Source organism: Alternaria metachromatica (assembly GCF_023757995.1).
Source record: "Alternaria metachromatica strain BMP 0045 chromosome Unknown scaffold_17, whole genome shotgun sequence".
In the NCBI taxonomy this organism is placed as follows: Eukaryota; Fungi; Ascomycota; class Dothideomycetes; order Pleosporales; family Pleosporaceae; genus Alternaria; species Alternaria metachromatica.
The window spans coordinates 402,695-429,707 of record NW_026055508.1 but is presented as its reverse complement, the minus strand read 5'-3'; the positions used below and the strand labels follow the sequence as shown (position 1 = coordinate 429,707).

General features: G+C 52.9%; 9 protein-coding genes across 9 annotated transcripts; 7 read left to right on the top strand and 2 right to left on the bottom strand.

Moving 5' to 3' along the window:
- Window positions 1–612: 612 nt before the first annotated feature.
- Window positions 613–4,352, top strand: J4E83_007152 (uncharacterized protein; the record flags this gene model as incomplete). The annotated part of the gene is made up of 4 exons (XM_049334057.1): window positions 613–696; window positions 749–1,762; window positions 2,264–3,719; window positions 3,769–4,352. 4 exons carry the CDS (start codon window positions 613–615, stop codon window positions 4,350–4,352), a joined length of 3,138 nt encoding a protein of 1,045 aa, XP_049186868.1.
- Window positions 4,353–5,117: 765 nt separating this feature from the next.
- On the top strand, window positions 5,118–5,972 carry J4E83_007151 (uncharacterized protein; the record flags this gene model as incomplete). Its single annotated transcript, XM_049334056.1, has 2 exons — window positions 5,118–5,300; window positions 5,355–5,972. 2 exons carry the CDS (start codon window positions 5,118–5,120, stop codon window positions 5,970–5,972), a joined length of 801 nt encoding a protein of 266 aa, XP_049186867.1.
- Window positions 5,973–9,246: 3,274 nt separating this feature from the next.
- J4E83_007150 (uncharacterized protein) lies at window positions 9,247–11,197 on the top strand (the record flags this gene model as incomplete). The annotated part of the gene is made up of 2 exons (XM_049334055.1): window positions 9,247–9,913; window positions 9,960–11,197. The coding sequence occupies 2 exons, from the start codon at window positions 9,247–9,249 to the stop codon at window positions 11,195–11,197; spliced, it is 1,905 nt and encodes a 634-aa protein (XP_049186866.1).
- A 3,770-nt stretch (window positions 11,198–14,967) lies between these two features.
- On the bottom strand, window positions 14,968–16,956 carry J4E83_007149 (uncharacterized protein; the record flags this gene model as incomplete). The annotated part of the gene is made up of 4 exons (XM_049334054.1): window positions 14,968–15,080; window positions 15,137–15,253; window positions 15,307–15,472; window positions 15,673–16,956. 4 exons carry the CDS (start codon window positions 16,954–16,956, stop codon window positions 14,968–14,970), a joined length of 1,680 nt encoding a protein of 559 aa, XP_049186865.1.
- A 917-nt stretch (window positions 16,957–17,873) lies between these two features.
- On the bottom strand, window positions 17,874–18,978 carry CHS7 (Chitin synthase, class 7; the record flags this gene model as incomplete). The annotated part of the gene is made up of 3 exons (XM_049334053.1): window positions 17,874–18,068; window positions 18,119–18,690; window positions 18,744–18,978. The coding sequence occupies 3 exons, from the start codon at window positions 18,976–18,978 to the stop codon at window positions 17,874–17,876; spliced, it is 1,002 nt and encodes a 333-aa protein (XP_049186864.1).
- Window positions 18,979–22,447: 3,469 nt separating this feature from the next.
- On the top strand, window positions 22,448–23,536 carry J4E83_007147 (uncharacterized protein; the record flags this gene model as incomplete). The annotated part of the gene is made up of 1 exon (XM_049334052.1): window positions 22,448–23,536. One exon carries the CDS (start codon window positions 22,448–22,450, stop codon window positions 23,534–23,536), a length of 1,089 nt encoding a protein of 362 aa, XP_049186863.1.
- Window positions 23,537–23,812: 276 nt separating this feature from the next.
- Window positions 23,813–24,279, top strand: J4E83_007146 (uncharacterized protein; the record flags this gene model as incomplete). The annotated part of the gene is made up of 2 exons (XM_049334051.1): window positions 23,813–23,915; window positions 23,966–24,279. 2 exons carry the CDS (start codon window positions 23,813–23,815, stop codon window positions 24,277–24,279), a joined length of 417 nt encoding a protein of 138 aa, XP_049186862.1.
- A 566-nt stretch (window positions 24,280–24,845) lies between these two features.
- J4E83_007145 (uncharacterized protein) lies at window positions 24,846–25,502 on the top strand (the record flags this gene model as incomplete). The annotated part of the gene is made up of 2 exons (XM_049334050.1): window positions 24,846–24,951; window positions 25,000–25,502. The coding sequence occupies 2 exons, from the start codon at window positions 24,846–24,848 to the stop codon at window positions 25,500–25,502; spliced, it is 609 nt and encodes a 202-aa protein (XP_049186861.1).
- A 492-nt stretch (window positions 25,503–25,994) lies between these two features.
- On the top strand, window positions 25,995–26,667 carry J4E83_007144 (uncharacterized protein; the record flags this gene model as incomplete). Its single annotated transcript, XM_049334049.1, has 2 exons — window positions 25,995–26,109; window positions 26,159–26,667. 2 exons carry the CDS (start codon window positions 25,995–25,997, stop codon window positions 26,665–26,667), a joined length of 624 nt encoding a protein of 207 aa, XP_049186860.1.
- Between the last annotated feature and the right edge of the window lie 346 nt (window positions 26,668–27,013).

Here is a 27,013-nt window from a genome sequence, read left to right as displayed (position 1 = left end):
TGGAATCTGATAAGTGCATTTTGTTGCGCACTCTATTCTTTCGGAAGGAGCGCAAGAGCCAAGTCGGATCAACAAAGCAAGAGCCCGGCATCCGGGTTACCAAAGTTAGTCATTCCACAATTTCCCCGCCCCCGCAAACCTAGCCTCGCACCAGCTCCACCGAACCCATTCGCATGGCACCACTGGCAGCCGGGTATACGGGACTCACGGAGACATCTCCTGATATCGTGACTATGCCAGCCCCGCTCCCGATGATACCCCAGCGTGCAAGCGGACGCGGCCCTCTTGTGCGAGCCGCGTCGCCTCACGATGCCCGCAATCCGGGCTTGGCCATTCGTCCAGAACCCTTAACATACATAGATATGTAGGGCGGCACGGCGGCAACAGTGGGTACCCTCTTCTAGATCACATGTACACCTGGGGGCTGTGCGCATACGTTCCGAGAAGCGGAACCGAGGTCGCTCCTTTTTAGAGTTGCCAAAGCGGAGGTGCAGATCGTGTCATGTCATCCGCTATTGAAAGCGCGTTTGTAAATACGGTCGTTGATCGAGAGGAATCTGAGTTATGGGACTACCGAACTGGGGCGATCAAGACCGGGCTTCTACATTCACCATGCGCGCAGCAAGATATTACGGCAAAGAGGACATCAGGATTGAGGATGTGGATGAGCAGAAGTGCGGGGCGGGACAAGTCAGGGTATGTGTTTGGTTCTTTAGAAGCGGCTTGCGCGATGACTGACAGTGTGTAGGTCGCACCGGCCTTCGTAGGCATCTGTGGGACAGACCTTCATGAATACCTCGGGGGACCTAACTTCGCGCCGACGACACCGCACCCGTGCACGAACGAAACGATCCCTATCACGTTGGGGCATGAGTTCTCTGGAACTGTGACTGAAGTGGGTTCGGATAACTCGAGCTTTACGGTGGGCCAGAATGTCGTTGTTCAGCCGACGATATATTGTGGGAATTGCGAGGCGTGCAAGGCGGGCTCAGAAAACGTATGCGAAAACGGTGGCTTCATCGGGCTCTCGGGAGGAGGTGGCGGACTGAGCGATTCAGTCGTTGTGCCTGAAGGCGCAGTATTGAACTTGCCCACCAACGTACCTCTCGACGTCGGCGCGCTGGTGGAGCCACTGGCTGTTGCGTGGCATGCTATCTCAGCTGCTCCACTGACAGCCGAATCCGTCGTCATGGTCCTAGGTGGTGGACCGATCGGGCTGGCAATCGTCCAATGTCTCAAGGCACTGGGCACCAAGAAGATCATCGTGAGCGAGGTATCCGGCGCGCGGCAGCGCTTCGCGAGAGAATTTGGCGCGCACCATGTCCTCTGCCCCAAAACATATGATGTTGCGAAGATGAGCAAGGCTCTGAGTGGAAAGGATGGATCGGACGTGGTTTTCGACTGCGCTGGCGTTCCCGCAAGTCTCACAACGGCTTGCACGGCGGTGCGCGCTCGGGGGACAGTCGTCAATGTCGCGATTTGGGAGAAGGAAGTTCCGTTCAACCCGAACATGCTCGTGTTCCGGGAGGCGCAGTACACAGCCGTTCTGGGCTACCAAAGAAAGGACCTCGAGGCCGTCATCGAACATCTAGCTGCTGGTAAGTTGTGCGGTGAGCGAGAACTACTACCTTCGGATGCTGACTTGTCTTTAGGTACTCTAAAACCCATGAAGATGATTACCAGCAAGATTAGTCTGGAGGATCTGGTAGAAGGCGGGATCAAAGCCCTGATCAACGACAAGGAGAACCATGTCAAGATCCTGGTTGAAGTTGGAGGTATGAGTCGCGTGGATTCTGCCATACACTGAAGTTGTCGTGTTCATATAGATCGAAGATATCCAGTAATGCTATGAGTGTATTATGGTTGTAAAGCTTGAGTGGTGTTTTGCAATTGGCGTATCGAAGCGTGATCATTTGGGTTCGCAGCTCCACCTCGGCCCTGGGCGGTTTGCAGGGTCCAGCATGCCGTCACTTCCGCAAAAGTAATCTACGCGTCTGGTGAAGACCAAACACCCCACTACCTCTATCATGACTTTGATAGCCGCATTAGTTCATGCCTTCATAACCGCCCACATATTTCGATCACCATACTAACGACAATGTCTTCGCTAACCCTAGACTCAATGGCTTGTTGCCAAGCGCCGTATACGGTACGGCTGATGCCCATCTGCGGTAACGAGCTTTGTGCGCTGCAGTGTGGTGCCTCTGTAACGACAAGAGAGCGTCTTATGCTCGCTCTAGAGTTCACTGATATCACGATATAGGCCATGTCGCAGTACAACTCGATGCCGTCCCCAGGGGTCTACGTTCCCCCATCCCAAGGCTCTCCAGCGCAAGGCGCCCAGCGGCCCTCGAGCTATCAGCCCAATGCCACGAACTATGGAGCACAATATCAGGCTCAGAAGGGAGGAGGCACGTTTGGCCAGATGATGAATCAGCGGCTTGAGCAGGCGGTGACAACAGGAAAGCCAATGTTGAACAAGCTGGGCAAGACTATAAGCTCAAAGCTAGGGAACAAGCCTTCGGGAGGCCCACCGCAGCATCTGCAGAGCTATCAGAGTTACCAGACTCACTTTGGGCAGCAGGGTCAGAATCAACCATACCAGCAACCTCAGGGTCAGGCTTTCAGTCCTCAGCCGCAACAGCAGCAATGGGCACCACCGCAGCAACAACCCCCACCTCAAGCGCCGAATGCCTACCCACCTTCACAGCCGTCTCCATATCAGCACTCGACCAACTCCACACCGGCTTCCGGCCACTCGGGGCAGAGCAACTACTTCCCATCGCAGCCGACGCAAGCGCCCACAACACAATCTCATACGCCGCAGTCGCCGCTCACTACCACGGGACATAATTCCTGGCAAAACAGTCAAGGCGGCGGGATAGCGGAGCATACACAGACACACGGATACAATGGGCAGAACCAGGCGCAGCCGGGTCAGCCTCAGGCGCCTGTCCCACAACCGACACATGAATCTGGCCAATATACTGGACAGCAGACGGGAGTAGTAGGAGGCTACAATGCTGTGCAGCATACACCATCACCCCACACTTCGACTATGTCTCCAGGGATACCCGCCCAGCCCATGCAGCCACAATGGGAACAGGCTACCGGGCAGCAGTCGGGTTCCCCAACATATTCCACACAGCAGAACATCACTGCGGCAAGTCCGCCACCTCATCCACAGCAACAGTGGAATAGCCCGTCTCCAGGTGGTGCATACGGCCAAGGACAGTCGCAGATGCCTGCCCACTCCGTCAGCCCTCCGCCACCTCAAGTGCCGTCAAACAAGCCTGCACAGTCAAGTCAGTCGTCAACGCCTGCACCGCATCAGACACAATATGCTGCGCCACACGAGTTCATTGCAGAGCTTCCTGCAGATCTTGGAAACTTGACTATTGCAGAATCCAAGCCGAAGGAACGTGAACCATCGGTCTCAGGCTCGCAATATCAAGCCTTCCACCCTTCGCTATCTCCGACTGGATCGCCATCGCCTGGCTTTACCATTCCTCGGCGGTCGTTTAGTGTCAGCACGATTCCACTGGCTGATCCGTGGAGGTTTGCAGATGCGATCACTGAAGTTCCAACACGCGAGTTCTACATTCTGGCCGATTTGCTTTTTGACGCTCTGGACCGGAAGTTTGAGCCAAAGAACACGGGCCTTCTGGAAGCACCAAAGATCATCGGAAGCTGGGTGAAATTGACCGAAGACGCGTGTCGTGAGTGTCTGAATTGCCGACAGATGATGCAAGACTAATGTGAAGTCAGGTCTTTTTTGCTACAGGTCCTATAGCGCTTTTGCAAAGCTGTGGAGTCTCGAGGGTATCCCCCACATCATGGTGCCCTGCCAATCCAACCTGACACCAAACTGGAACTTTAATCAACATTCACATGCGCAAGATGCAAAAGTAATCGCTGATGTGCCAACGCCGATGACAACATACACAACGTACATGCCGGCTCTGAACCGGGCGGGATGGTACAAATTCTTCTTTCTTGAGATGATGCACGCGCCAGAAGATATCGGTGATTTGATGGCACTGTGCGCAGACACGTATAAGCCGAGAGTGCTGAACCACCCCGACCTCAACAAGCGGGACAAAACAGAAATGCCAGCACTGCAGGCCAGAGCTGCAGCGATTCAGACATTTGCGATCGGGCGCGCATGTGCAGAGACGAAGGTTGCGATGGCAGTCGACCCCGATGTTCTTCCGGCGCACACGCACTCTACCGCACCTACCTCGGGACCCACGCAGACTGGGGCAGGTATGACGCCACAGGACATGACGGTGAGCATGCACAAGATCCAGGCAGAGCGGCAGTTGAATGGCATGGCAGCCTGGAAATGGTAGGTTTGCAGGCGGGAGGTTATGTGGAAGACAGTTTCGTGTAGAATGGGCAAACACAATGCGATGACGGCAATGCCGTGTAACCGTAAACGCTGCGCTGGCCATGGTGCGACGGAATTGAATGCCGATGGCGATGTTTGCCCAGATCTTGTCCTCGAGTGCCCAGAGGGCTAGCAAATTAGTGGGCAGGCGTTGACAGGCGCAAGTTCCAACGTCGGCGCGGGTACCTGCCTTGGTGCCGGTGGCGGTGTGGGTGTAGAAGGCGCTGTCGCACGCATACGATGCGCTTTCCTGTGTCTCTACCATGCCCTACGTGGACGGCCGTGGCTCTCGTATTGTTCCCCAGGAGTTCTACGGGCGTCATCCCTATAGGGTGCATGCAGCATGGTCGGCCATGTTTCATCTCGGCAAGCGGTTATGATCTCAACGATAAACATGCAATCTACGCATTGACGTCCACGCGTTGGGCCTTGCCCGATTGAGCGTCGATCTGCAGGTACACCTTGCTTGTTGCGCCTTGGGCCTTGCTTTGTGTGGAAGTCGCGCGAGGGTTGCACCAACAAATAATTCTGGCCGGCCTCGCGTCCAGCCTCTTATCTTGCACCCTCCCATCGCCGCTTTTCTGCTATTCTTCACGACTTTGACGCTGCAAGCCCATATCACGAGTATCTTCTATCCCGCACTCTTCTTACTATCACGAGTAATACGATACGACATACCCTCCCATACTTGTGGGTCTTAGCTTGTCAGGGATCCTCGACCTTCACCATGCGCACTTCCACCATCTTCGCTCCGCTTTTCCTCGCGGCCACTGGCCTCGCCCAGGCCGTCGAGGAGGGCATTGCTCCCGATGCCTCTGCGCCCGAGGGCTGCAAGACGACTGTCACGACGCCCTTCCGAATTGGCACACTCGAGAACCCCAGTCTCAGGAGGCGCGAAACTGCTCAAGAGGTATGCCGCTCCCCTGGACTCTTACTCGTAACTTCATACTAACACCATCACCAGGCATCTGACGGCGACCTTCTCTGCACTCTCGAAGACGGTATCCTCCACGACCAATACGGCCGCACCGGCTCCATCGTCGCCAACCAACAGTTCCAGTTCGATGGCCCTCCTCAGGCAGGCGCAATCTACACAGGCGGCTTCTCGGTCTGCGGCAACGACTCGCTCGCCATAGGAGGCAGCACCCGCTGGTGGCGCTGCATGAGCGGTGCTTTCGGCAACCTGTACGACTCGTGGATTGGCGACCAGTGCCACGAGATCCGCATCCAGGCCCTCTTCGACGAGACTGCCTCGAGCATGAGCAGCGACATGAGCATGTCGATGAGCAGCACCACCTCGAGTGCCCTGTCCGGATCTACTAGCATCATCTCCGCCAGCGAGACCAGTGGCCTCACCAGCGAGAGCAGGAGCATGCACTCCATGTCAACCGGCTCTGCTTTCTCCTCTGCCACACCCTTCTCCAACAGCGCGACTGCCACTGGCTCTGAGGGTGCCGAGGCCAGCGAGACCGGTGACGCCGCCGCTCCCCCCGCCGACGGTGCCGCTTCGTCCATCTCGATGGCTCCTTTCGCCATGGTCGGCGCGTCCATGGTCTTCCTCGGCGCTGCTCTCATTCTCTGAGCATGGCATTACACCACCGCGTTACTTCGAGAAACTTCTTCTTATTCCCGCGCATGGCATGTCAGGCTTCACATTACCCCTGCATGTCCACCGCCTCGCCTCGCATTGCATTACTTCCACCGCATGACTTCCCTGCATTAGCGAGCATGTCGCCGGCGCTTGTTGTTACTCTTCATGTTGATAGCTTGCGAGCGCAATGATTCGATGAGCTGGCTTCGGCGCATTTTTTGTTTATTATGGTTTGATGCAGCGCATGGTGTTTTGAGATATACACATTACGCATTCGGCATACCGAGCTTGGGATAGATTCCAGGCCTTAATCATAATACTTTGGAACATTCTCAGACTTTAGATTGCTAGTTGATTGTGATGTTGTGTGATGCGCTAGATTCTTAAACAGATATGTGGTGTAACAGGAGTGTTGTCACATACACGTCTCTCTGGTAATACACTGGCCGTACTTAGACATAATCAGGAGGTATACGTGGCATAGAATCCGACACATTTAATAATATAGGTAACAACGTATGCCTCGATAAAGAGTACCGGATATGGATTGAGAGAACCCCATTTTTTTGTAGGCATCCGAGCCAACACGGATACTGTTCTTTGATCGTAGTACCATCGCATTATTGTGTCTCTACGAAGGATGTATGGGCAATCGCCACAGCTGCGAGCCTCGAAACACTATCCAAACAATCGACAAAATATTAGAAGTATATCTAGTCCACCAAAGATCATCCTCACATCGAAAGAAGATACACAACCCATCATTCTAGCCCGCCCGCAGACCCATTCCGTCCCATTCCACATCTCAATCCTGCCATTACATCCCAACCCATCTACCACCATCTCAAAAATCACTGCCCAGCTCATCAAAGCTATCATCCGGCACAGCCATGGCCACATTACTACTCTCCAGCAGTCCCCTCACCCTCTCCACCACCTCCCTCTGCCCCCGCCACTTTTCCACCATCCCCTCAATCTTACTCCTCAGCTCATCACTCCACGCCACAGGATTCCTCGGTATATTCTTCGCATTGCGAATCACAGCCGGCAGCAGAATATTCGTCTGGAAACCAGGCATGTTCATGTAGGATTTGAATTCAGAGTATGTTTCGTCTAGGTCGCGGAGGGCGGACTCCATGGTTTGGTAGGAGGAGTGCAAGGTGTGGAGGTAGGTGAGTTGGGAGGAGGTGAGGGAGGCGGCGCGGCGGAGGAGGAGGAGTGTGGTTATGGCGTCGTTTTCGGTGGGCGTGAGGCTTAGGGGCGTGTGTTTGGGGGATGGGGCGCTGGCCCAGAGGGGTGGGAGGAGGCGCATGTGCCAGAGGATGCGGAGGTCGTCTTTGCTGTCTGTGAGGGAGCGCATGAGGTGGGTGCGGCGGACGGAGCGGAGGCAGTCTTCGTGGTGGGAGAAGGTGTAGGGGGAGTCGATTTTCTGGGTCGTGGTTGTCAGTATGTTCATACGAGCTGTTTTGGGGGCAGACATACTTGTTCTAGTAGTAACCGGTATTGTCGTTCTGTCTTGAGGAAGCGGACGAGCATGTCTTTCCACGCAACCCGTATCGATCCCGTGCGCAGGGTGACATCGACGTCGAAGTGCATTCGCCGCCATTCGCACGGGAGATCCAAATCTAGGACCGCGTGGTCGAGCCGGATGCACCAGCGCAAGGTCCCGAAATATTCTTCCCTGCGGCGCAACTGCAGTCGGTCCAAGACACTATACCAGTCTGAGTCCGCGTCGTCAAGCGTATGGCCATCATTCGCTTCCGCACCGCCCACTCGCCTGAACGCGTCATACCACTCATCTGCAATCTCGAAGACGGCGTGCGTCGCGCTCCACACAGGTCGATTCGTCTCCGGGTCTGACGCAGTGTCCCACTCGACGTGCGAAAACCCTGCTTCGAGTAAATGGATGGACTCATACTGTTCGTCGTCCAAGTCCACCATGAGTCCAAAATCTCTCGCACCCATATACCCCACCAGCTCCGTCCTCTGCAGACAGCGGTATAAGACCCGTCCATCGATCGCATCGCGAAAGCCACGGCAGACTAACCGCCAGTCGAGGATATAGTCCACAGGGACATGTTCGAGAATCTGTAGGAGCAGTTCTGCGGGGAGGTGCGCTAGCGTCCTGTTCGTAGAGGAGGGCGATCGGTCTTGGCTCGAGTCTATGGCGGTGATGAGCGCAGCGACATCGTCGGTGGAGAAGCCGAGCTGGACATGCCGCGCGAGGTAGGAAGGTAGGGGTGCGTTATCGAGGTTGGCGTTGCTGGAGGAGGGGGCGTGGATGGGGAGGCCAGCGGGCGCTCTAGCGCGCCCCGGTGACTGCGACATTAAAGTTGATCCCAGGTGTGGAGATGCGGGGATGCGCGATGGTTAGGGGATGGTGTGTGTTTTAGTGTCGGTCCGAATCGGAAAGCACGTGGTGTGGCACAGCCACGTCAATCAATAAAAAAACTGAACGGGTCTGCAGCCTACATCAACATGAAAACCTACAAGATTAGTAACCTGGCGTCGTTGTAGGCTCTAGGCCTGTTCAGTTTTTTTCTGGTATGGGGTGCAGCGCCAGCTGCGTTCCAAGGGATTATGGGATGTGTGCGACCACGCGATTCCCCGTGATATTATCAGCAATGGCATCGTGCCTGAGGACATGCTATTAATGGTGAGTTGATTAGGGTTTGCTATCGTCGACTCGGATCTTACCGCTTCTCCCACGCTGGCCAGCTGGGCATGCTTGCCTGATCACCGCAACACTCTCCTACCCCGTTGGGGAAATAGTAAACTTCAGAAATCGGAAGCCCACATCAGCGTTAGATCCTCTAGTTCGCCTGTTTTCGTTTACATGTAGGCTGCCGATCTGTTCAGTTTCTTCCTGTGAGGTACCCCGACAGTCCTCAACCCACGACCCGCCCAGGAACGCGCACACGCGCGACACGAGTTAACAATCTCGCGTATGTTCGGCAACTCGAAAGCCATCCTTTAGACTCCAGAGCGGAGTGAGTGGGTCAGACCTTAGCTACTGATGGTTTAGTCCCAGCGGCTCGCCCAAGTGGGGTACATGTCTATCCTAGCTGTCAACGCGTGGTCCGCAGCATCTTACGGATATGAACAGCCGTTGGACTTCCTACACAGAATCCAGGTGCATGAGGGAAAGCTGTCCCGGTGGTGTAGTCATACATCTCAGCATGGCTTCCAGTCGATTTCTGGCTCGCTCAGCGCCTTCTACCCGCCATCCTCACCATACCGATCAACTCCTTGATACGTCCTCCAAATGGCTCCCGCAGTCCGCCGACCAGTCCGCGTGGGCGGTGCCTCAGGCGGCTTCTCCGACCGTGTTCGAGCCATCGCATCCCTCGCCAAAGACGACGTCGATGTCATAGTAGGAGACTGGCTCTCCGAAATGACCATGACCATGCATGGCACCGGAAAGCTCAGGAACAAGGAGCAGATGCTGCAAGCTCGCTCATTCGAGGAGAAGCTCAACTATGCCATGTTCGCTGAGAACTTTATGGACTGCTTTACTCCTGCAATACAAGATATAGCTACTCGTGGTATCAAAGTTTGTGTTAATGCTGGTGCATCGGATACAGAGCTACTGGCTCAGCTTGTAGATAAGACGTGCAAGGAAGCTGGGTACCCAATGAAGGTTGCTTGGATCGAGGGTGATGATGTTACGGGTACTGTTAAGAGTATGCTGGATAAAGGCGAGGGCTTCAAGAGCTTGATGCATGATAAATCGGTATCTGAGTGGGGTCTAGAGCCTGTTTGCGCTCAATGTTATCTCGGTGGTTTGGGTATCGCCAGAGCACTGACGGAAGGCGCTGACATTGTCATCGCTGGTCGTGTCTCGGATGCTTCGCCCATCATTGGCGCCGCTGCATGGTGGCACGAATGGACGAGTGATCAATTCGATGAATTGGCTGGCTCTCTAGCAATTGGTGAGGCGTCTGCAATCATATTGATACCTCGGACTGACATGCTCAGGCCATCTCCTGGAATGTGCCGCATACGTATCCGGTGGCTACTGCTCTGACTTTCGCAGTCTCCTGGCCCAAGGCAAGCACATCAACATGGGCTTCCCGATCTGCGCAATCGACAACAAAGGCGAGGGGGTGATGTACAAGGAGAAGAATACTGGCGGCTGTATGACAGTCAACTCGGTAACATCTCAGCTTCTCTACGAGATTCAAGGCCCACTCTACTACAATTGCGACGTCACCGCAGACCTGACCGACATCAGAATCGAACAAATCGGCGAAGACCAAGTCAAAGTCTCCGGCGTCAAAGGCCTGCCACCACCCCCGACAACCAAAGTTGGCATCACAGGCTTCGCCGGCTGGCAAGCCGAATACCACATCTATCTCGTCGGCCTGCACATGGAAGAAAAGTGCCGATGGATCGAAGAGCAGATACGGTACGAACTGGGCCCAGAGCTGATCAAGAAGTTCGACGTCCTAAAATTTATGCAAAATGGTTCCTCCGTCATCGACGCCCGCAACCAAGACGTCGCCACGGTCGATTTCCGCGTCTTCGCCCAATCCCGCGACAGAGAGCTACTCAACATGCGCAACCCCAAAGGCTTCTTCCGCATCTCCATGGTAAACTTCCTCATGTCGTGTCCGGGCGCGTCTCTGGGCAATGACGTGCGGCAAGCAGAGGGGAAACCATACTACGAGTACCATCCCTCGCTTCTTCCGCAGTCAGCCGTCAAACAACGCGTTCATTGTATCTGGAACGGTGAAGCAACCAACGGATTTGCGGACGGAAAGAAAGTAATCGACATGCCCCTCGCACCCACATTCCGCGAGTACCCGCGCCAACAGCCCTCCTACGAAACTACATCACCCATCCCACTCTCCCACTTCGGTCCTACAATCTGCCTCCCCCTCGGCTCCATCGTCCTCGGTCGCTCAGGCGACAAATGCTCAGATGCGAACGTTGGTTTCTTCGTCCGCCACGCCGATGAATGGGAGTGGTTGCGTAGTTTCCTCACTATCGACAAGGTGAAGGAGTTGCTAGGGCCGGAAGAGTACAAAGGTAAGCCGATTGATCGGTTTGAAATGCGGAATGTCAAGGCGGTGCACTTTTTGTTGCATGATCATTTGGATCGTGGGTATGATGCTTGTAGTACGTATGATACACTGGGCAAGAATGTTTGTGAGTATTTGAGGGCGAGGAGTGTGGAGTTGCCGGTTAGGTTTGTGGAGAGGGGGGTGCTGTAGATGGTGGTAGATCGTAATACGCGTAGCTGACATCGCACAAAGTCTTCGGATTTTCGATGTAGCATCAACATCTGAATGCTATGAAATTGTTTTAATAATGAAGCTGGTTGTTGTGGTGCGCACATCGCCAATATCGTCTACACAGCCCTTTCGTTTTTAGACGCGTGTATCAGTTAAATTTGTTCCATAATACCATGACTTTCGCCACTGGCGTTTTTGAAGAATCTCAAAGCCGTACTCCGATCTCTCCGCGCACATGAAAAAGTTCGGGTAGCTCTTTCGACATATGTGGAACAGGAAGTCGACGCGCTCACGTCAAGGAATATCATGCCGTCTTTTTGTTTAAAGTAAAACAATCCTCCCTAGGATCTGTAAGGAGGTTCGAATTTATATCAGGCGAGACGCAACGACCATAGTCTGGATTGGGCTCAGTTTTTGTTTTCGAGAAAATGGCTGGGATTGTGGTAGAGAAAGAGTACCACGCGAAAGAAGTATTTATACAGACGACTGCAGTGGCCCTAGATTTTGAATACTTCGCCGAAAACCGGTGTCGCAGCCATGATGGGTGATGTACTTGCTTTGAGTAAAGGTGAACCTCTTTTGAACTGACGACTTCCTCGCGAAGACACCATGTTGACTACTTGTGACGACAAGAAGAGACATTCAATGTCCCTCCACGGTTTTTGAATAAAGAAAGAATTCGTCAGTAGCGAAAAATGCATGGGAGGTACGATGACAGCTTTTGGATATTTGGATGACATAAAGTCTCAAATGTATCTTTTCGAGGTTGCATATGTGGTCCTGACGGCTACATGAGTAGTGCTTTTGGAGAACCATGTGTGGTGATGGCAACGTCTTCGGCAAAGCGAGAGATCTCATCCAAGCTTGTCAATGGTTTGTTGGAAGAACGGCGCAGAGCGCAGCAGACATTTCGTAATACTCTTTCCATTTTGGTCTTGAGAGAGGCACAAATGATGTGTAGGAGACTAGGAAAGACTGGACGCAAGGTCCGTCTTTTGTATGAGTGCCTGTGGTGCAGCGCAAGTAGTCCTAGGTAAAAACTACATCTACGGTCTTAAGCTGCCGCCCACCATCACCCGTGATGCCGTGAAAACATGACTTCCAAAAGATTGGCTTCTGTACATGGGGACGTTTTGCAGCCGCGAGGAGAGACATTCAAATGATCGCATATTGTTTTGATTTTAAGAGAGGACAAGTGGTGATGAGAAGACTAGACGGAAGTATGCACAAACTCCAACTTGATATGGGTGTCTGTGGTGGGGCGCAAGAGTTAGTCCTGGCTGAAACTACATCGATAGAAGCTGCTGCCCGCCATCTCTTGTGATGCCATGCCGTCAAGAGGACATGACTTCCAAGACATCAGCTTTCGTACATGGGGAAAGTTGATGTTGCAAGTTCGCTGAGAGTTGCCTTCAGGCATGGCGATCATTCGATGGGATCACTGGCGCCATGACTCAAACAAAAGAGCCTTTAATAAAGTCATGGAGTAGTCGCAAACATGTTTCGTAGTGATAGATGCCTGATGAATGCCCCTGCACGCAAGGACATCAATGCTCGTCAAAGTCGCGAAAGGCACATAGTAATAAGTCGTGACGACAATATGACGCGCACATGATGCAAGCGAGGAAAGCGCACTGACCTCCATCATCTACACCATCGTTCCTGGACGCTCGTCCACTATTGAATGTAACGAAAAGTCAACCTCGGTTCGTTTCGAATTAAGCCACCAAGCATCCTCCGAAAAGGCTGCTGAGCCACGGCAACCCGTAGGAATGGAGCCCATGTCACCGGCACGGTTGTCCCCACCCACATAGTACCCACCAACATCGACATCGCAATTCCCATTTGCACGCACAAATCCGATGCCGCCTACCCACTTCTCTCGGCAACGATACCCAGAACCCTTGTCCCGTTGACTCAAGATCGTCACTCGATTCGCACGCGGCTCACTTCGCCGCAGCACCCACTCCACAACACCGAGCATCCTTATATCCGACTACCGCTTTCGGCTTTTCTTCGTACCAAGCATAGACTGCAGCGGTACTCAATGCCAGCCAATGTATCTTTTGCTGAGAAGATAATCGTGGTCGACGGGACGCCTAGCGGGTTTCGAAATGTGCTGTTTGCGGTAGGTGTAGAAAGTAGGAGGATTGCAGCGGAGAGAAAGACCGAGGATGTGTTTGCTGCTTTGGGTAGGAAGGAAGAGGGTGTGGAAGTTAGGAGGGGCCCGCGGAGGTTGAGGCCGCTTTTGGGTTTCTGCTTGGGGTAGGAAGAGGAGAGGTGTTGAATGTAGTGAAATCGCGGTGTTTTGCTCCATCCAATGGGTTTGGAGTCCGTCGATGGGCGATGCGGTTCATATCATGGTCACTTCAACGCTCTAAGCGACGGCTGCGGACATGAATCTTCGCTACTATCGTTTTAAGGCATCGTGCTCTTCCCGCAATCTCATAAGTCCGATCCAAAGTATTTTTGATCAATGCAAATGATGTTTGGGATGTAGAGGAGATGCTCGAGAGAGCATTTCTACAATTCGCGCACGAACGCGAAACTAGAGGCGGCGCAGGCCTGAATGTGTCATATCTCTATCCAAACGTATACATAAGAGTCTCATGTAACGGTCACAAATTTTGAAGCTCTTCAGGCTCATACATGGTTGCGATCAAGGCTTCGAGTATGTGGTATCATCTCTGGCCGACGACTACATAACATTCGTATCGAAGAATTTGAAACGCGATGGGCTCTTTGACCTCTGCACTCATGCGACTGCGGTGATGTAAATTCGCTCAAAATCTCATGTATCTTTCGAGTTCAGACTTCTGACCACCAGCTCCATCATTCGTCACTGGCGATTTTTTTGAAAACAATGAAAGGATGGGCGAAGCCGGCCTCCAGGCAGACATCCAACGGCAATTCGGCAGTTTTGAAGTTCGAGCGGCAGAAGAGAACATCGGAAATTCCTTCATGACTTTTGGTAAGGTAAGGTGAGGAGTGAAGTTGCAGAAGTCCTGCCTTCCATATGCGAGTTATTTATATTGGCAGAATGCCACTAGCGGTGGAGTGGAGCGACGGGTACAGCTCATGCACGAGGCAGAAAACTGAGAGGGCACATAACATACCCAACGCGGGCTTTGACAAAATGTACAGTGGTCCTCAGCCCACACAACACATCGAAAGCAGAGTGTGTTTTTTCGAAATGCCCAAAGAAGGGCAGGATCACATGCAATCGTAAAAAGATGATTTTGGACTTTATGCGAACATCCCAAGACCGCACAATGTTGTCAAGAGTGGTAAAACATACTCCGAAAAAAGCAGACATGTGTGCGCGCGGAAGTCTCGCTGCTTTCTCACATCGTACATTCGCAACAAGTCTTTGGAGAGTGACATGTGTTCAGTCGGCACAATTTTTGGACGTTCTCAAATCGCCGCAATCATGAAAGTCAATGGCAGCGATTTTGACAGGGTGGACGAAAAGCGAGCTGCCGAAAGGCATGTAAAATGAATGGGCAAGTTTTGGAAAAGTCGACACTGCTCCATATATCTCGAGGAAATGGATTTTGGAAAAGACCAGCAAACAGCAGCCATGCATGAATCTCTGGAATAGTTTTGGTGGAACGGTTTTGCGAATGGTAGAACATGAGAGTAGGTGGAAGAAAGTGTATGGAGTGGTATTTATACCCGCTAGTCCCGCTAATCTCCAAGCATTCTGGCTCCGTAACCGGTGCCTCAAGAGCTCATGGCCATCCGATGGGTCACAACTTCGCGCTTGCGCCCGAACTTGGCGTGGACGCCTGCTCGATCAAACAACCCGCAAAGAACTCTGCAATGCCTCCAAAGTCGTCCAACGTCGTCACCTTCGATACATCTACGGTTGATCAGTCTCTTCTCTTGCAGTCTCATGATCGCGCGTTAATTGCTTACATTGATCAGGCCTCACAATGACAACGGCGCCAACATCAGGCTTGACGCCGTACTTCTCGTAGGCATGTCCGTGACCGGAGTTGTAATGGTCATCGTCGACGAAGGTCTTGTGGAGGTCTGGCGGATGTGTTAGCCTGATAGTAGACGGGCCAGGTAGGAGAAATACTTACCGCGTATATTCCACTTTCCGCTCTTTGGCCAAAAGTAGTCCGGTATGCTTTCTTGTTCGGTTTCTGTAAACTTGCTGTTCAGCACGAGGAAGGTCTCGATGATGCTGTCGATGTGTTTCCCCGCCGGGGTGTATCGGCTTGCGATTGCTTCGAGTGCTTTCGCCAGCTGAACGGTGTTAGAGTACGAAGACTATGGGAGCTGAGTGCGCATACCTTGGCCAGTCGCTCGCGATGCTGCGCTTGGTTAACATCTCCTCCAAACACCACGACGCGCCACCTCCCATCACTCTTTAGTATACTCATCAACTGCACAGCCTTACAGTCGCAAAACCGTATCACCTGCGCACTTGAAAAACGCGTCCCCACCGTGACCGCCGTCGCCGCACTCTTCTCCTTCTCCATCCCCTTGGTAATGACAGTGTCTTCGTACCTCGCCGTGAACCCCGCCATATACCGCCCGCTCTTCCGAAAGTAGTCCGCAAACTCGCCTTCATACCGATCTTTCCTGCTGATCATCTTTGCTAGTTCTTTATCGAAGGCGATGAGATCAGCTGCCGTCTTACTGCGTTCGGTAACGTATGTCGACAGCAGAGAAGGAGGTGAAAGACCAGAAAGAATGGAGCCAAGCTTCCAGCCGATATTGTAACCATCCTGAAGCGACACGTTCATCCCCTGACCTGCCTTTGGCGAGTGCGTGTGACACGCATCGCCCGTCAAAAAGACACGGTTGTGCGCATGGAACACTTCAGCGAGGCGTTGACCGATGCTATACGCACTCCACCAGAAGACGTCTGCGAAGTCCATGGTATAAGGCGCGAAGATCCTGCGAGTCTGGTCTTGCAAGTCGGCCAATTTCACCGTCTTTGGCTGCGTGCCGGCGGGTAGCTGGATGTAGAACCGGACTAGTTGACCGCCTTCGCGGGGGATGATGATGAGGTTACCAGCGGTGCTGTGTATCGTGCATTTGCGGCGGATGTCGGGGAATGTTGTAAGTGGGTAGATATCCATGACGCCCCAGACGGTATCGGAAGAGTCGCCGAGCATGCGGATGTCGAGGGCTTTGCGAATGGTCGAGTGTGCGCCGTCGCAGCCCAGTACGTATTTCGCTTCCCAGACTTCGTCCTTGCCATCTTTTTCAGCGGTCACTTTGACGCAATGCGCGTTCGGGTCGTTCTTTCTTTTCTCGTCAATGTCCACGCTCTTTACAGCCCAGCCGTACTCGATCCCGTTGCTCGTGCCTTCTTTCCATCTTCCCTGCTCTTTCAAGATGGTCTCCATCTTTCCCAACATCAGCCCATTCATACGCGCTTGATTCAGAATCACATGTGGCAAATGACTCAGTCCCTTCTCCGTATCGATTGATCTACTCTTCCTCTTGATGCCGCCCTGCTCATTGCCATTGCCATCTTCATCGACACCCCAGAAGCACACTTCCAGGATATGGTATGCCTCACGCAACAAATCTTCCGATAGACCAAATGACTCGTAAATTTCTACTGTGCGCACCTGTACGCCATCTGCTTGGCCGATCTTTAGTGGACCAGGACGTCGCTCCAGAATCGTAAATGGGATATTGTAGATTGCTAGCCAAGTTGCTGCGAAGACACCAGCTGAACCGGAACCGGATATGAGAACATCCGTTTGCGGCATCGCGTCAACGTAGTATATCGATTCGTTATCGAATTGCTGTAGTTTGGCGCACCAATGGGTGGACCCGTAAACGGTAAAGATGAGATGAAAGGCAATTGTATGCGATGATGGCGATAATGTTACCCCCTAAAGCGACGGTCAATGATACAGGAGCAGTGAAATCTACATCGCGAGATGACAGCATTCTGCGAAGTTATACCTGCCGAATGAAGCCCCGAGGGCGCATCGGACATGCTGCGGGGATGAACATCGACCCGCTCACTAGCGTATCATCAATGCAGCGAATCCGGGGAAGGGGCCGGAGTAAGGTTCTCCCAAACTTCGAGCGGTGAATGTACGACAATCATGTGAAGACGGTATTCCAAGGTTGTCTGCAACAATGGTTATCGCATTGCTTGCCAGATGGAGATGGGATGGGTTGTGCTGCTGCGGCGCTGTCCACGCGGCCCCAGGAAGCCTCGGTTCGGACAAGACTCCATGTAAAGAATACATCAAGACACCCACCTACAGGAACAAGACTGTATATGACCTAGAGGTCTACATTGCCTTGAGATGTTGTCGTATTTTTGTCTCTAAACTAATGTAGACTGTAGGGCACCTGTTCGTTCCCTCCCTTGTATGAGACGACGGTGTGCGCAGGGAGGACTTCGGTCGATTGTAAGGAGTTGATATTACTATATAAGCGCTAAATATGTCATGATCTCGTCTGCAAAGGGCGGCAACGAAGCACATTACCAAGTGCTATTGCGGTTCCCTGTTCCTCCAAGTTCCAAAAGCTACCGTTCACAAGCAGTAGTACAGTGCTGAAGCATTTTGCCGAAGCTGATATGCGCCATAAACTCCACCCAATGCCGTAAAATGGTATGCGCAAAACATGTATCATCGAAAGTAAAACAAAGCGGGATGTTGTCGTGAGCTTAGTGGCCGACAGCGGAGTAGTGCGAGTTGCGCGTGTATGGTTGTTGGTACAGCGATGGTGCGTCGTAGTCGGAGTCCTGGTACATGGTGCCACGCTTTTGGTCTTCCTCGAGGAAAGGCTCCTTGACCTCCCAGTTGTGTTGCTTGACGCCGACGGAGAATTCGAGATCTTCGCGAGTGATGGAGTCCCAGTACTGGAAGTTGTCAGCGTTGTTCGGTTGGATGATGTTTGTGATAAGCGTACCTTGTAGACCATCATGACAGCAAGCAGGTTGCAAATAGTTGCGAAGAAGAGGCCATCGATGTAGTGTTGGACCTGGTCGCAGATGGTGTCGCTGAAGACGTATAGAATGACCTGGCCGATGACAAAGAAGAAGATGCCGAATGAGATATCACCGAGCGGCCAGCGGTCCTCCAGTGTTCCGACAACCAAGATGATCTGGCTGACGGTGTATACGAAGAGGCAGATGGCGTTGACGATGTAGGTAACGACAAAGATGCCGACGGGGTTGCCCGGTTCCAGTCCAGCCCAGCCCTTGAATGTCAAGAGGTTCACGGCACCACCGACGATGAACATGGCCAGCGAAGAGAGGCGTAGGAGCCAGACGGAGAGTGTAGTGCCATCCTCGTAAAGTTGGAAGCCGACGAAGCCGTTGATGAGCAGACAGGTGCACAGCGCGGAGACGAGGCCGTTCTGGGCGGCGGCGAAGTACGGGTAGGCGGCAGAGCCAGGAGCGGCGACACCGGCGTCGAGGACGAGCGATATGATGGTCAAAAGGAGGTAGATGTAGAAGAAGGATGTGATTTCCTTGCGACCTGCTGTGCATTAGTGAACTGCCCCGGCTATAGACGGCAATGCGCAAACGTACCGACAGCTGTGAACTTGGAGCGCACGTGGATAATCATGACGACGGTCATTATCATGGCCAAGATGTGCATGAAGTCGTTCGCCGCCTCGAAAATGAGGGTATTCGCAATCTCAATGGTACGCGCATAGCACTCTGTCTGGATGCCCACGCCATCGTTGATCGCCTGATGGCCCACAAGCGCGCATAGTGGTATCGGTGCCTTTTCGCATATCGTCTGGAAGTCGCCGAAGCCCATGATGGCGGATTATGGAACGTGTGAGGTCGCTCGGGTTGCGGCGGGTCTGGCGCGGTGTGCGGCGGTAGCTTGGTGTGGATGACGGTAAGTGAGTGAAGTGTGATAGCGGAGGAAGGTGCGGACGATTAGCGAGTGAATGTCCGCAAGGTAAACAGAAACGAGAGAAGGCGCGGTGGGGTGCGACGAGGGTCAGGGATACTATGGGGGCGGTTGTCAGGAGTGAATGCGCACTGTTGACACTTCCCGAGCCGCACTAGGCCCACCCTGCAGGTCGTATCCACATCCAGGCTAGTCCGTGCTATTTGCGTCTCCACGATTTTCTCCGGGCAACGAAACGATACGACCTCGTGATGCCGCCACTCGCACCAAAGTCGCGATCCTCCTCTTTTGTTAACGTCCTGATAAAAGACAATCACTTCTGTCCATATCATACCATGTCAATAGAAGAGACCGCTGCGGCTCTTAGTGGCATATAAGAGAGCATGCTCGAGCACCCCTTGGTGAAGTAGATGACCTAGATGTCTACATTGCCTCAGGATTCTGTCATTTCTTGGCTGTATTGCTAATGTAGGTTGCAGAGCACGCGATCTGTGCATATGTGGTTTAAGGGCGATAGGACACGTCGACAAACCCGCCTGATGGAAGCTGGTACTTGGAAACTAGATTCGTTTCGCCGCTCGGGTCCTAGGGCAATTCACCTCATCCAAGGAAAGGTCTGGACACCCTGGAGCCTACGTTGACGTTGGGTTACATACTTTGCATCTTTTAATGTTAATGTAGGCTCCACGCCATCCATGTTTTTTTCTTGATGGAGGTGAATCTGTAGAACTGTGTTCTGTCGGAACATGCGTCAACATTCTGCTAAAACCGCATTGTACAGCTTAACCTCTGGGATTTGCACCGGGACGATACGGTGGCCTTCCGTGATTAGGATGTCACTATCGAAGTTCCGCACGGCCAGGCAGTCGTCAGATATGAGCAAGTCTCTTTCACTCACATTTCGCTCTCACTTTGCACCCGAAATCTCTTCTCGACGAGCGCGACCCCAAACCATCAACCACCATCAGCAATCACCGCCCACTTCTGCTTCCTTCGGCCGCTTGCCCTGATGATCTGAGAGCTTCCAAATCCTGAGTCGCCGCTCTTGACACCCGACGTCCTCTACCAAGAACAAGTTCCGTCTCAACTCCATATCACACACGATGGCCGACTATCCTCCTGACTTCTCACGCACCGCCAACGACGCAGTGTCGCGACTGCACGACTACCAGGCGCAGAATCCTCTTCGCGTCACGACTGGACCAAGGGGCTACTCAACTTCTCCGTCACCCGGTCTAGCGTCCCCGTCCATGTCTCCAACTACGTCCGTACGCCAGCTATCACCGCCTTCCCCGAAGGTTCCCAGCTTCCAGCCTTCGCGTATGGCTATACCACCGACCGCGTACGCTCCTTCCCACACCACCGCGCAGCATGCTCCGCCGAAAGCTCCCCTGCCCATTATTGGCACACAGTCGAAGTCACCTTCCCCGCCGTATGCTCCGCCAACAGGTCACATACCCATTATCGGTACACAGTCGAAGTCGCCATCCCCGCCGTATGCTCCGCCGACAGGTCACATGCCCATCATTGGCACGCAGTCAAAGTCGCCATCCCCAGAGCCATCACCTGGACCGTATGTGCCGCAGATCTATCGCGAGCCGCTCGATCGTCTCACTCGTGAGATGCTCTACGATCGCATATATCTAGTCCTCCGAGATATATTGGCTATCTGGTGGGCGGAGAACCCGGACGCGATGCATCGTCTAGTCTGTAAGTTCTCTTTCCCGCTGCACCACATGGTTTCTCCTCCGCTGACACAGGATATCTCCAGACTATCTGTCCGACTATGTCATCAATCTTGGTGTACACGGTATCTTCGGTCCTAATGGTATACAGTCACTCTGGCAACTCTGCATGTTCATAGGACATGAGGGTAGACGTAGCTATATGTGTTTGGCCGTCCATCCTGAACGCGGCCGCACTGGGGCCCCCACGATCGTTCTTAAGGGCGACCTCTGCGAGAAGGAGGGGAATGACCCGTTGGTAGACGAGGAGGTCTATGGATTGGCAAAGGACGGTTTTGAGAAGGCCGCTCTGGCGTTGCATGCCATGATCCTCGCCAGGTCTCCAAAGATTTAGCGGTGGGAAAAAGATGTTGGAGCGGTTGGAGCTCCTCAGACGAGGAAGAACCTGAAGAAACTGAAGAAGCGTGCAGCCTACGATAGGACAATGAGAAGCAAATGGCAAGGCGTAGCGTCTATGTAGGCTCCGCGCGGCGACATCTTGTAAGCTACCTAGGTATCTTAGGTAGTTTCGACTCAGTAGCCGGCATGGGAGCGCCCGGGCATGTACCCAGCTGTATGTAAGTACAGCCACATATCCCGTCGATGAAAAGATACAATGCCTCATCTGGATGCTGCACTCTTCGCTATGCCAGTCGTTGCGCGCCTGACCTGCAACGTCGTCGCAAGTCAACATAGGGAAAAACTGAACAGGTCTACAGCCTACGTTTTTGTAGTTCCAGTCTACATTAACATAAAAATATGCAAAGTAGGATATCTAACGTTAATGTAGGCTCTAGGCCTGTTCGGTTTCTTTCTCGTATGAGGTGGTCGGACATCTGCGGGTTCGACATCTCACGATTGGTCGGCTCGTAAAAGCACGTGATGCTTTCCGGGCGCTGATGTCATGATTGGCCGTCTTCCATCCGCCACACTCGCACCTTCGTCGCGTGTCCTATCCGACTATACTCACGCGTCTCCATCATGCAGTCACGCCGTACTCTTACCGCCATCTCTGGCCTGCATCCAGGATGTCTTCGACGAGCGAGGCGTCTTTCCAAGCCCGCAGACGGGCTCCAAAAGTGAAGACAGGCTGCAAGACGTGCAAGTACGCAGCGGACACCTTTGCATGTGACAAAAGGCTGACACATCGATACCAGAGTGCGACGCGTCAAATGTGATGAGAAGAAGCCAGAATGCCTCAAGTAAGCATTGACTCCCCGTTCTCGCGGATCATTCCGTGAGCTAATGCTGTTAGGTGTGTGCGTACTGGCCGCAAATGCGATGGTTACACTACAAACGACGCGAAGTTCCAAGTTCATGTCTGGACTCATGGACGAGCCTCCGATCCGCAGAACGCCATCTCTGCCTTCAGTGGCCTTGGAGATAGTGCACGCTATCTGGACTTCTACTATCATTGCGCCTGCCCTGCACTCTCCACCAACTTCGACAAAGAATTTTGGTCCCGTATCGTACTGCAGATGGCCCACTCGGAACCGGCCGTGCGCCATGCCGTGATAGCTCTGGGAGCTCTTTGCCAAACTGAGCCTGGAGATATGAAGCATGCATGCGCGGGCTTCATTGCCAATCACGAGCGCAAGGTCATGTTATCTCATTACAACAAGTCCATTGGCTGCTTAGTCAATCGAATGAGCGATGCCACTTACTCGCCGGAGCTTGGACTCGTTATCTGTCTTCTTTTCGTCTGCATTGAGTTCCTCCAAGGCAACTACCATGCCGCCTTCACCCATTTGAGGAACGGCTTCAAACTAATGTACGCGCCCCGCATGGCACTACCGAACTATCGGGGCTCATTACAAACCACGTATCCCCCAAAGGTAGCATTGGACGGGTCCGGACCTTCGAGAAGCTCAACAGAATACAAGTTGGTGTCCATCTTCACCCGCGGCATGGCGCAAGCTTTGCTTTATGGCGCCAGCATTCAGGAAGATTTGGAGATATTGCAAGTGATGCCTGCTTCGTACTCCAAGCGCTCATATGCGAGTCTCTCCGAGGCGCACCAGGCCTACTTCGAGCTTCGCAATGCATCTATAACTCATCTGTATATTATGGGAAGAAGATCACTCGTTCTGCAGGATCCTAGTCTTGAACTGTATCGAGAACGCGACAATCTGTTGGCGTGCCATCATCTCTGGTACGAGAACATGCAGCGCTTCGAGAAGCATCATGCGCTCTCGAACGATGAATTAATGGCTGCGAACGCCCTCAAGGTTTCGTATCACACGACGTTTGTTTACGTATCATGCTCAGCAACAGTCATCGAGAAGACATACGACAACTATCTAGATCACTTCAAGAAGATCCTGCATCATGCCCAAGCAATCATCGACTCGAGGCCGCCCACGAACCCCAACACCGCTCACTTCACTTTCGACATTGCGATAATTCCTCAGCTCTATTTTGTCGCAACTCGATGCCGCTGTCCTGTTACCCGACGAAAGGCAGTAGCTCTTCTAGAACGTAACCCACCACGCGAGGGCCTTTGGGATGCGGGGCAACATGTGGCGGTGTCCAAACGAGCGATCGAATTGGAAGAAGCCCAAGTAGACCAAACCACCGGCTGGCCGGTAGAAGAAGCGAGATTATGGAATTGCATAATCAAGGCTGGGATGGACGAAAAGGGTGGCTTCTCCGCGACATTTCTACCAGCCGCATGGATTGGGGACCTTGATGCGAACGGAAATCAGAAGATGATTCGCGAGTTCTTCGTTCTGTGAGTGTGGCGCGCCACTGCATGTGGGTTTTACGGACTATGCCAAACGTCCAGAAGGGGGTCCCCACGGGCACGGTGACATCGCCTTCATGCCGCGAGATGATACCGCTACAATTGGCAAAGTTTTATCTTCCATTGTGACAGCAGCAAACGATCAACAAGCCGAATACATGAGTAAGGCATCAGATCAAGCACCCCGCCGACCACATAAAAGCCTGATCCCGCTGAAACATAACTCGCAAATATCTACACTCCAATCCAACAAATTCAATCTCCAAACATGACTTTCAACCCAGTACGACACGCTTTTCAGACAATGCTAGCGGACCAGAAGTACCGTGGTCTCCCGCTTCTCACCGGTCCAGACTACACACCTTTCCTCAGTACGTCTCACCCTCTTCAACATGTTGATATGTTTGCTAACACGTTGAAGAGGCCATTGAAGCTCTCCTCGCGAACCCCACCTTCATGCACGACCATGCCTGGCAGACAGAATCACTCGAGCACTCCATCAGCCGCCCTGCCTTTAGCGCCAAGAACCGTGAGGACTGCAGCAACAAGTTAGATATCCGACGTTACGAGGGCGCGGAGAAGGACTCTCGTGGAGCCACGGTGTTCGAGGGCAGTGTTGTTCTCATCGTTGTTGACGGGTATGTGTTGGCCAAGGGAAGGAGTACCTCCTCACCGGCAGATGCGCTGCTGGAGGTGTTCCAGAAGGTTGTTACTTTGGCACGAGAGTATGAATGATGTGGCTCATGGTGAGCATTGAGGCTGTCATCATGTCCTGTCTGTATTAATAGTGCCGTGTGCTTCACCTCTTGGCCGCGAGGAATTGTTGTTGGCTGTCATTTGCTCTATCATCATGTATACTAGGCTTGTATCAAACTATGAACGGTACCATTCAATCATCCAAGACTGCCTGAATTTGAGTGATGCTTGTCGAGACGTTGCAGATATGCAGCTCGATTGCTCGAAGCAGCTTTCGCAAACATGCGGAAAGGCGTGATTCGCTAGGTCATCTTGCGCCGCCACAAGGGGTGGACAGCCTTCGTATCGCATTCTATTGAACCGAGTTCAAGATAGAGGCATACATTGCCTGAACAGGTAGCTACCGATCATGACTTAGCGACATGTGTGCAGTAACATGCGACACGTGTCTAGCCATCTCATATGACACGGATAGGTAGCAAGCCAGAACGTCGCCCACATCGCTGAAGAAGTTTGATGTCAAACGCATGTACCATATAAAATGCTGTTTCATGGCCAGTCCATGACTTCTTCCGTGTCAAGGATACAGCAAGACTACAGTAATCATGGACGAAAAGAACTACGACCCAAACTTCAAGAACCAGGTCGAATACGTCATAACGGACAAGAAGCTAGGAGTCTACAGTTCTACGGAGTACCAGCCTTGGTGCAGTAAGTGCCACCTCTTCCATCGGAAGTGATTGACTAACATAAGTCAAGAGGACATCATCTATCTTCTCGACGTGGGAAGAAAACATCTACAGCACTACCCATGGGAGGGCCCGCAGAATGACGAAGATGCAGAACTCCATTCCGGTGCAACAACCCTCGTTGATGGCGGCGACTCCAACGATTCACTGAACAGTATGGCGCAATCTTTTGATTTTCCAACCCAATTCAATGCGTCAACGATAGAGGGTCAAAAGTCTATCGCAATCACTGTCAAGTGGGAATTGAAACCGGAATCCTGGATTCCTGGTGCGGTCCGTTGGGAGGGTCATGTTGCGCGCTTCCTGGTTGGTGAGTGGACGCTGGCGAAGGGTCAGTCGGACGTGAGTGAGAGGGAGGCAATGATGGCGCTTTTTGATAGGGTGCATATGCTCGCGGAGAGTTATCGTGAGATGGATGAGGAGAAGCGTAAGAAGGATGAGGCGGAGCGTGCGAAGGATGAGGAAGAGCGTGTAGCGAGGGAGAAGGAGGCTGGAGAGGGGGTTGTCGAGTAGCGCAAGCCCCATAATGACGACTCCGTGGGTTCGATATGTGGTGGCAGGATGTAACAAGTTTCCGTATAGCGCTTGCCGTGGGCACCTTGCCGATGGCGGTAGCTACCAGCCCACTCTAGCCAATTATCAGGTCGTCGAGCAGATAGCATTCCTAGATTGGTGCCTCATTGAACCGAAACCTAAACGCTCTGGAGCCTGCGTTGACGTTGGGTCATCTACTTTGCATATTTTCATCGTGATGTAGTCTGCAGGCCTGTTCGGTCGTCGCCTTCACTTTGAACAATCGACAGGCCCATGATGACTAACCACTGCGCATGAGGACTGTTATGGGTTGAAGAGTGAGAGAAAGTCGACTTATATGCCCTATCGCGGGAGTCTCACCATTCACGGCCTTGTGACCTCTCACGCAGCGCGACCTTCGGGACATATACAACGCGGCCTGAAGACCACCAGCAACCCGTCTTCTCAACCGCCACACAACCGACAAGAGCGATGAAGCTAAGGCTCCGTCTCGGGCAGCCCAAAGATAGGTTGCGCAGCCATCTCCAGAGCTCACTCGACGATTCGTTGGGCAGACTACCGTCGCACGATCGGACACAACTCCTTGGTAAGTGGCCGGGCCAGTATAGCTGCAAACAACTAATCGCGAGCATCAGATGACCTCTGCTTCCTGTTACGCGGCCCTCTCTTCCTCTACGCCATCGCTCCGCGTATACGCCGCGCGACAGCCTCATCACAACGCGATACAACCGGCCTTATGACGCCCAGTTGGCTAGCCGACGAATGCGTAAAGGAAGAAGGCATCGATATATCAGCGCTCAACATGAAAATTGGATGGGATGGCGAGAGCTGGGTGACCCAACTCCTCTACGACAACATCTCGCTCATCGAAGGTCGAGAATACAACACCAAGAAAAAGGCCGGCTATGCTCCAAGTTTCCACTGGTTCTGCGAAGAGGCGAGGTTCTTAAGCTGCGAGTTCCACGCTCGTGAACAACTCGCGATGGTGGCGCCGAGCGATGCGGTCGATGCGGAGCCAAGGGAGGTGGAAGACCACCAGACGAGGGCGAAGAGTGCGGGAAAGAAGGAGCGTCGTGTTGTCAAGTTGAGCATAAGGTACAAGATGGTTCGTGGCAAGCCGAAGCTTACGAAGAAGGCGAGTTAAACGAAGATGTATGCGGTGTATCAGGGGAGCGCGAGCCAAACAGATTCGCCGAGACATGGGGGGTTCGGAGGCTGCGCAGTAGTATTATAGTGCGAGAGACATGATGTTATGGAGCGTGGAGCAACTCGCGGTATGCATCTGTTCGAGAGGGTGGCTGAGGATTCTCGTCTTCTACAGACAGCATTGCTATTCCTGCGCTATCAGCATAGACGAATATGAATGTACCCGTATGCGAAGATGGTTGTTCTTGACGCGTTGTACATGAAGTGTTGCCCAGACGTATACATCACCGTCCTTACATGGGGGTGCCACTTCAAGCACGTATACGCTAACATTGTACCCAACT